The sequence below is a fragment of the Pteropus vampyrus genome, unplaced genomic scaffold, assembly GCF_000151845.1.
Source record: "Pteropus vampyrus isolate Shadow unplaced genomic scaffold, Pvam_2.0 Scaffold18, whole genome shotgun sequence".
Classification (NCBI taxonomy): domain Eukaryota; kingdom Metazoa; phylum Chordata; class Mammalia; order Chiroptera; family Pteropodidae; genus Pteropus; species Pteropus vampyrus.
The window spans coordinates 4,427,216-4,436,627 of NW_011888799.1; the positions used below are offsets into that span (position 1 = coordinate 4,427,216).

Sequence of the window (9,412 nt, forward strand, 5' to 3'; positions counted from 1 at the left end):
ACTGAGAATACAGTGATAAATAGAAAGAGCTGCCCTTTTATGAGGAATAAGGTGGGAAAAGCCATTCTCTGCCTTTTAAGCTGCTTCCTTATCTAGGGTCCTGAGATCCCCCCTCCTCTCCCATTCACAGACATCACCCCTCTTACCGGATCTTCATGCCACAGAGCCCCAGGTGGGAGGCCAGTCGACGCCAGTCATTGCCAGTGATGCTGCTTGGCTCCAGCAACATTTGCAGCTGCTCAAAGAGCTCAGGGGGCAGCCTGAGGCCAGGGGGAAGGGTGTTCTCAGAGGGGAGGATCAAAGACACCCAGTCTGGATCCACACACCCCCCTCGCCCCCCGCCAAATGCTATACTTGCCCAGTAGGCACTGGGCAGGAATCCCGAACACTCCCCAGGAGGCAGCCCAAGCAACCGTCACCTCACCTATTGCATGGGGGCGGCTGGGAGACAGGGGGAGGCGCTGCCCAAGCTTCTTCCTCTGATGCCTGGAATCTGAGGATTTCCATGTACTTGGTCTCCAAGCCCTGGGCCAATAGAGGAGCCAGGAACACACTTAGGGATCATAAGCCATCCCCTGGGCAAGAAGCTGGGGAACCTATCTTCATTCCTCACGTCTTTCCTTAAGTCTGTTACCCAAAGCCACTTTACCAGGAGACTCAGCCTCACTCCACCCTGGACCCTCCACCCTCTGCTTTGCTGCCCCCAAAACCTTCAGCCTTCAGTTTGCCTACTGAGATCTTTGGGGCCTGGGACATGAAAATCAAACAGCGTGTATATTAAGACACCAGAAGTTCGGGGCTGGGGGAAGGTCATCCAAAAACAGAGACACTGAACTCAGGCATACATGTCCCCTTCCCTCCATTCCTCCTTTCTTTGGTTCCTCCTCCCCAAGTGACACCCATGAGGGGTGTCTGCCTACTCTCCACTAAGATGCCACATGGTTCCCCAAAGACTCTCAACCCTGATTCCTTCATATCTTGCCTTGGGAGAGTGTGATATCTAACTCCCATCCCACCTTCTAAAGACCCCCTTCGTGGTCAATCTCCACATCGAAAATAGGCAACATCATCATTCGGATGTAAATAATCAGCCTAGAAAGAAATCACTTCTCTTTGATGCCCAAGTTCCTCTGGGTGGAGAGAAGGGGTTAATGTAAGGTTTGGTTCTTTTATCCTCCTACTGAATTCATCCATGGATAGACAAGAGAGAGTCAGGGATGAAAAGTAACTTGGAGGCCAAGTGCCATCTTCACCTGATTGATTATCTAATTAGGGCCATACTTACTGGGCTGCAGACCCCTTTCCCACTTTGCCCAGGAGTTCCCCCAGGCCCTTCCCTTCCTCTGCCCCTCAGCTCCAACTCACATCCTGGAAGGTGTGCATGGTGACAATGATCTCATTGGTTAGTGCTGAGCAGTCCTCGTTCTCATTGGCTACAAAAAGGAGAGGACAAGGCAGGTGAGAAAGGACAAGGCCTGGCATAAGAGAGCAGGAGAAGTGAAAAGGACTCTACAGTGAGGCTTTGGAAATCTGCAGAAGCTGGGCAGCATGCACCATCTTTCTCTCTGCAAAGATCTGTTGTGGTTCCTCGCCTTTGAAAAGTCTGTATGCATGGCTGAATGAGGAGCTACAGAGCTCCAAGGTGACGAGGTGGGGAGAGGAGAGGAGAGGGCAGGAGGTGGACTTGGGCTCTTGGACTACCTGCTTTTCTCCGGAAGCAGAAGGAGCGGAAGGGGCACTTTCCATGCCAGATGTGGAGATGGGGAACCAGCTGACAACTGCTGTCATCCACATTCTCCCAACCTGGAAAGAACACAGATAGCGGAGGGCCTCAGAGAGCAGGGTTTCCACAAGTGTTTAAGGAAGGCTGTTGTGTGGCAGGTACCATATAGGGTACTGTGGTGAGGGACAATGAGGGAGCAAAGTCTGGATGGTGTCTCAAGTGAATGAAAGTTCCCAAAGTAGTTTTCCTCCTACCACAATACACTCCTACATAAACATATGCCCTCTCACCCTTGCACCCTCCCCTCCAATCTTCACCCTCCTATCCACCACCCCCAAGAGCAGCCATGAGTGTGTGCCCAGTCCACACCCACACAAGCACCCTGGGCCCCATGGAAAATTCCCACAGTCCATGCCATGAAGGAAAGAGGGTCCAAGCACAGAAGTGTGAGACTCCTCCTCCAACACCTGCTCCATCCAGATGGGACAATAAAAGCCTTCCCTTTCCTCCTGGAGGGTACCAAACCTCTCCTTCCTCCAATCCTGCATCACCCTGTCTTCCCATGGAGGGACCAGGGCTGAGTGAGCCACAGAGGAAGAAAGTGGGCGGAGCCTGGAGACTCCTGGAGGCAGTAGCAGAAGCCAGAGGATTGCCTTGACACTGTTGCCTGCCCAGGAGTCTCCAAAAGGAACTTGGGGCTCCCAGATTTTCACCCCAGAGGGAGGCCCAGACCCCTCCCTCTAGTGGTCCTCCCTACTGCCCTGTCCCTAGGCGCCCCTCCCCCCATCTCCCTCACCCTCAGAGATGTACTTGAGCTTCAAGCACTGGTCCCCTCGGGCCCCAGTGAAGTCGAAGAGCTGGCAGGGCCCACGCAGGCGCCCACCGTGGGGCTGCTCGTTGGTCAGAGCCCACTGCAGGGCGCAGGGCGTGTTGTTGAGGAAGTAGACTCGCAGCTGCAGGTGGGACTGCCCCGGCGCCAGCGGCGAGCAGAAAACCGCCAGCTGCAGCCATTTGCGAGCTTCGTGGCCCACCGGTGCCTCCAGCACACAGGTGTAGAGGCTGCAGAGTAGAAGGGAGATGGTGGCAGGGACAGGGTATGGGAGAAAATGGGACGGCAGCGCACCGGCCGTCCAGCTCCTGCTGTGCCAAGGGAATCTGTGGAGGCCCTCCAAGGAGCTGAGGAGAGCATTCCAGGGCATGATAGGGAGGAACTGGGGTGGGGGGGAGGGGGAGTTGGTAGAGGGACAAAAAGTGAGTCACATGCAGTGACCATCACAGAGTGGGCAAAGAGCCGGCAAAAATCCTCTGGTGTGGTAGAGAGGAAAGGTGAGCTCAGGACCACTATGCTTTGGCACTGTTCTGGTTAATGGGTAGCAAGGAGAATAAGAGGAAGAAGGGTCTAAGATCCTAGAAAGACAGAACTAAGGACAGGCAAGAGTTGGGATGTCATGTTAGAGAACTGGAGGAAACAAACAGCCCTAGAGAGTTGGGGGATAGTCCTGAACCGGAGCACAGGACATAGACAATTTTAGAGAGACAAAGGTGGGGATGGGACAGGCCCCCTCTGGACAGAGGGCTGGGGTTGAGTCAGACCCTCTAGACAGGCAGAGAGACCAAGAGGGAATGCGCAGTCTCAGTCAGGGTCAGAGTGGCACAAGCTACCATAGACACCAGCATAGAAGGACCGAGAAGCGACACATGGGAATAAGGGATTTGCAGGCCATCTGGGCCAGATAAAGGGGCGGTTCCATACGAAGAGATGAGGAAGAGGCAGACAGAGAAAAGGGGTGGGAAGGACAGGCTGCTGGGCTCCGGCCTACCTGAAGTGGGAGAGGTGGATGCGACACTCATCCAGGGAGGTATGACCACCTGACTGCCCCAGGGGCTTCCAGGCCTTGACATCGAGCAGGTTTGTGTTGCTGCTGTAGGCGCAGGCATGGCTGGATTGCTGGGCACAGTGCTTGAACGTGAGAGTGCAGGGTTTCAGGAAGGAGGCCCCGTGGGGGCCACACGCCACCACGGGGCTCACTAGCGCTTGGGCTTTGGACAATGATGGGGCATCCGACAAGTCCCACACCAGAATCAGTGACACCCGCTCCTGGCGGCCCACCGCCACAGCACCTGGGAAGACAGAGAGCTGAGATGGGCCTGGCAGGCAGGCATACCCCTGTCCCAGGGGAGGCCAGGCCAGATAGGAGGGGAGGTGGAGCAGGAGCCCAAGAGAGAGGATGCACACATAGGAAGGCAATACAGAAGAAGAGCAAGATGATTGTGAGCTGATTTGTGGTGTCGTCTTGTGCAAGTCACTCGCCTTCCTTCCAGAACTGCCGTGAATTTGCAAATCGTGCTCTTTCTCTACTTTATTTTCCTTTATTAGAGACTGTCACAACATAGTGTTCAAAGCACTTTACTTCCACCTACCAGGAAGTTGTCATAAAAATATGTACTATATCCATCTTTGGAGTTAATAAAGTCATACTAAAAATATGAACAATTTTCAAAGTTACGAAGATGTCTGTGGATGATGCTCCCTTCAATGTGGTGCCCTTGTACAACGCACAATCTGAACAACTATGTGCTGAGAAGGGAGCTGGGCGCCGTTACCTGGTGGGATGAGCAGAGAGATGCCCATATCCTGGAGTATCAAGCAGCCTCCACGGTGATCCACCTCTCGAGCCGAAAACACCAACAGCTTGTGCATCAGCTGACGGACAATGGTCTGGCCCTGGGTGGGCGTGTGCAGTTCCTGGTAGAAGGCAACCATCTCCGGTAGGGTAGCAGGCAGGCACTGCCTTGGGGACTCATTTTCGGGTAAGGGAGAAGGATCAGATACTGGCTCCTCTTGGCTATCCAGCTTCCAACGGCCCCGCGGCAGCCAGCGAGGACAGTGCCATCGAAGGCACTGGACCAGAAGGAGGACACTTGCCACCGGAACTCCCACCAACAGCAGGAACTGGGCCAATTGGAAGGAACTCTCATGGGAGCACATCAGCCTGGTCACTCGATGCTGCCAGCTCACCTGCAACCCTGTGCCAGCCAAGGCCAAGGGTGGGGAGGGGGAGGAGTCAGTGCCAGGCTAAGCTTTTTCAGTGTCATGGAGGCCAAGACTTGGCTTCCAAGCAGCTGCAATGAGGGAGCAAACTGTCCTTATTCAAGTGCCCCACTCCCACTCCAGTCAGATCAATTCCTTTAACAGAACTTAACCTAGCCCTCTTACGCAAGAACCAATAGCAGACCCTCATGATCTAAACATCAAATTAAACTCCCCTGAGGCTAAAAGAGCTTGGGTTTGGAGTTAGGGAATGTGAGTTCAAATGCCACGTTGGTCACTTGCCGAGCTGGTCACGTTGCTTAATGTGAATAAGTTTCCTCATCTATCAGAATATCTACCTTGATCTCTATGTGCTTATACAGAAAAAAATCTTTAAGTGGAAAAGCAAGTCACAGAGAGCTAGACATCCTCTGATCTCATTAATGTAAATAACAAAACTATATAGAAGTATAGATACACATTTATGGGTATATAAATGTAAATTATAGAGAAAGGTCTGGAGCAGTGCTGTGCAATAAAAATATAATACGAGCATATATGTAATTTTAAACTTTCCAGGGGCCACATTAAGAAAGTAAAAAGAAAATAAAAAAGAAAACAGGAGAAATTTACTTTAATAATATATTTTATTTTATCCAATATATTTAAAATAGTATCATTTCAACAGTTAATCAATATAAAGTCATTAAGGATTTACATTCTTTTTTCACACTAAGTCTTTGAACTCTGTGTGTACTTTACACTTATAGCACATCGCAACTGGGACTCGCTCTATTTCAAGTCCCCGGTAGCCACATATGCCAGTGATTCCTGTCTTGCAGATCTGGGAGAATATACCCCAAGCTATTCCCATTGGTCATTACTGAAAGAGATGATAAATTGAGAAGGTAGAAGGTGTGAACCAGAGTTTTCAAGTTCCTTAAACTCTCTTTTTTCTGTAGGCTTTGAAATTTTCACACCAGGCCTGTGTTTTATATTAACTTTGCAATTCTTTTTAAAAGCTATTACAAGTGAAAAAGAAAATTTCCCCTCAGAGTGATTGCGAGGATGGCGTGAGATCATGTGAAAAGCATTTGTAGATAATAAAGCACTGTCCAAATATGCTTGTTTATTTATGCCCCTCCTTCTGCCAGAAAAGTTGAAAGAGAGCTTATGAAATCTTGTATTTCATGTATCCCTATAAGCTCTCTTTCAACTTTTCTAAGTTAAAAGTGAAAGCAAAAAGAGAGAAAAAAAAACAAAAGTTGGGGCCTCCAGTGAGGCTGGAATGAGGCAGGGCAAAATCATACACTGACTGCCAGTGCACCTGGCTACCTGTGCACCTGGCTACCCGGCTACCCGGCAGGGGCCTCAGACTGGAACCTTGGCCTTCCAACAGCCTCCTGCACAAATGTCAGCTCTTCCTGAGGCCCTCCAGAACCTACCACCTCCCCTTCCTACTTTCCCTCTTCCTCCCTTAATTTCCAAAGCCTACACCCCCACCAGACTGGAGTCCTCACATCTTGTTAATTCTCGCTTTGGGCTTTTGCTCATGCTGTTCTCTTTCACTCCTCACCTGTGCTCCCCACCTGTCTCATCTCCCCCACCTGAATCCCTCTTGCTCAAGAGGCAGCCCCATCCCACCACACCTCCAGCTCACCAGCCTTTGGCAGTCTCGTGCCTCCAAAATCTCTCTTCACTGCCATACCACCATACTGAGTGGCTTTTAATTACACTGTCATGTGTGTTTTACCCACTCAGATGAATGTTTTCTGAGCACCAGCTGTGTACCAGGCACAGTGGGAAGTTCAGTCCTGCTGAAGATGGCATCTTATTCGGATCTCAAGGAGCTTCTGAGGGAATGGGATTCATTCGCTCTGTGGGTGATTTTCTGCACTAGAAAACTTCTGGCATCCATTCCTCCCCCTCCCTTCATTCATACCACACACAGGGAGCTGAGACCTTGCCCCCCCTCCCGCAGCCTCCTGCTCCTTCCCTGCCCACCTGCTTTCTTCCTTCCTTGGGACCCCTAAAGTCTAAGCCCCCTTCCTAGCTCCTCCCAGACAGGGGCAGAAGCCCCTCTGTATCCTCAGGACTGAGGACTGGCACAGGATCTGTCTCCCTGTGTCCTCATTGAAAATGTAGACAGGAAGGGAAGGTTGGCATTGTTTCTTTTGCCTTAGAACCCAAACGTGCAGACAGTACAGCAGGCCTCTTAAAGGGCACACATGTGAAGCAGATGAGCTGGCAAAGCCCCAACTCTGATGGGCATGAGGTTGGAGCAACGAGCTTCCTTTTACATCCCCTCCATGCCTTTGGGTTGTTCCACATTAAAGATACTTGAAATTATAACTGTAATAATAAGAGCTAATATTTATGGAGCTTTACTCGAGATCTCAGTTAAAGCTCTCTAGGTGGCCTTGCTCATCTGATCCTCACAGTAGCCTTTGGGCTAGGTGTGAGATTTATTTCCATTTCACAGATAAGGAAGCCAAGTTTTCTCGCTACAGTGAAGACAGATGGGGGATTATTAAGCTACAGCTGACGCAGAAAGGAGAATGAGCAGGGATGACATGGACTTCTAGAAATACTCGCTTTTTCCCCTGGCCCTTCTTTTTCCCCTAGGTCTCTTCCTTTCCACTTCTAGAAGAAATGAAGTTGAAAGAGAAAGAAACAAAAATAATGTAAAAATAAATATCAGGAAATAAAGGCACATCCTTCTTTCCACAGTGAACCCCGCCCCCGCCCCAACCCTCACCCCTTGCCCACCAAGGCACCAGTAGCAGAGGATAGGCCAGCTAATGTGAAAGGAGAGGCTCAGCTCTATTTCTGTGGAAACCATCTTCCTGGGGCCCCAAAAGACCAGAGTGCAAATCCCCTCCACCCCATTAGGTGGCTCAGCCAAGTCCCCTTTCCCAGCCTCCCAACCTGAAGCAGTTGGTATCTAGAAGTCCTAAAGCCCTGCTGAGCCTCTCATGAGGAGCCCATTCACTACATGGCCTGGAGCAGGTTAACTCCTCCCCTAGCTCAGCCCCTGTTCCCCTGGCTGACAGCTCTCTCCAGGCTGCCTTGGCCCTCACTCCATCCTCCCCCTTGCCCCAGTAATGGTAAGGGTCCCATATTGACAGCATGGCAACCAGCTCAATGTAGAGTGGAGCTTCCCAACCCTATGCCTGACTCGTTATTACCCATGCCTCCAGTGTGCCTTGTCCCAGACCCCAGATCATCTTGGGTAGTAGTTCCCCATGATGAGGGGCCCTTTGGAATTCTGCCATTAGCTATCCCTAGGGAATCACCTCCTCTAGCACAAAGATCCATGCTCCTGCTACAAAACTCTGTTCATCCCCTTTGAGGAAACGCTCAAACCATCTCCCACGTCACTGGTCTTATCATGCCTGTTCAACCCTAACAGATCTCCAGCTATTGAAGGACATAAAAAGTACCAGGGTGGTTGAGTCCAAACTTCAGTCCCGGGCAGCACTCATCAGCAGAGCATACACGTCCTCAGTGCAGAGAATCATCCCATTGTCACTTGGGTCCTCACACCTACAGAGCAGTAGGCCTCTCCCAAGCCCCTTTTTCCTCTCCTCCTCCAGCAGAAGATCACCACTCTCTGGTAGGCCTGGCTGGCTTCTCCGATCCCCAGGGGGCCCCAAAGCAATGCCCACCCCAACCAACCTCAGCTGCCCCAGGGGTGAGCTCACCTTACCATGCAGGTGCTCCCAAAGGCTGCCGGCTTCTCCAGGAACAGAAGTTTCTTCTCTGAGAAACAGAGGTCAGCCAGACCCTGTCACCAGGCCAGCAGACAACTGCAGGTGGGCGGGGAATCGGGCAGGAGTGGCCTGGTGCTTCCTGGCAGAGTCCTGCCTCCCAGCCACCCTATAGAAGAATGGGGCAGCCTGTCCGTTTGTTGCCAAAGTCCAGCCAAGGTGAGGGAGTAGCCAATGATCCCAGAAGTCAGTGGACTTGCCAGTATAGGTCTGGGAGGGAGGGGACAGAGAGGAGACAACCTCAGTACAGATGCAGCCTCAGGGGACAGGTGAAAGCCCTTCCTACCACGCCCTCTACTGGCGAGTGGCTGTTCCTAGCCAGAAGCTATTGAAATGGCAAAAGGTAAGAGGAGAGAACCCTGACCAGAGCCTCTCAAACAAGCCACCTTATTAAAGTGTGAGATCTTATTAAAATGTGGGTTCTGATCCTGTAGATCTGGGGTGGAGTCTGAGATTCTGCATCTCTAAGAAGCTCACAGGTGCTGCCAATGGGGCTGGTCCAGGGAGCTTAGTATGTAGTTCCACCCCATTCCTGCACAGAAATGACAGAGGAGACACTGAGAGGGGTAATAAATCACAACTTGTTGGTGGCATTGGGGTGTACCCATATCTGCTTCCTGCCCAATGCTCTTCCCACCGCCCACACTCAGAGCTGGTAGGGACACTGCCACTTGGGGGAGAGCTGAACTTCAGGCCATTTCCAGCCTGAGTCCTTCCTTAGAAACTCTGCCTAGGGAAGATGTTGCCACTAGAATGAAAACTCCCTGTGAAAAGAGATTCTTTTTAAGTTGTTTGCTGCTGTATCCTCAGCTCCTGGTATAGCCTGATCCAAACAGGTGTTTACAACAAAGACTTGTTGAATAAATGGGTGGTCCAACTGAGAGAAAA

At 51.2% G+C, this 9,412-nt stretch overlaps 1 protein-coding gene across 1 annotated transcript in view; it reads right to left on the bottom strand.

The window, feature by feature from the left end:
• The window catches only part of UNC5CL (unc-5 family C-terminal like), a 13,293-nt gene extending 3,950 nt beyond the window's left edge, over window positions 1–9,343 (bottom strand). Inside the window, exons 1-8 of the mRNA XM_011354570.2 lie at window positions 8,459–9,343; window positions 4,328–4,750; window positions 3,544–3,844; window positions 2,520–2,782; window positions 1,702–1,803; window positions 1,366–1,433; window positions 425–525; window positions 147–260 (exon numbers count right to left, since the gene is read on the bottom strand). Coding sequence (XP_011352872.1) covers window positions 147–260; window positions 425–525; window positions 1,366–1,433; window positions 1,702–1,803; window positions 2,520–2,782; window positions 3,544–3,844; window positions 4,328–4,712 — 1,334 coding nt within the window. The 5' untranslated portion in view covers window positions 4,713–4,750; window positions 8,459–9,343. The remainder of the gene's footprint in view (window positions 1–146; window positions 261–424; window positions 526–1,365; window positions 1,434–1,701; window positions 1,804–2,519; window positions 2,783–3,543; window positions 3,845–4,327; window positions 4,751–8,458) is intronic.
• Between the last annotated feature and the right edge of the window lie 69 nt (window positions 9,344–9,412).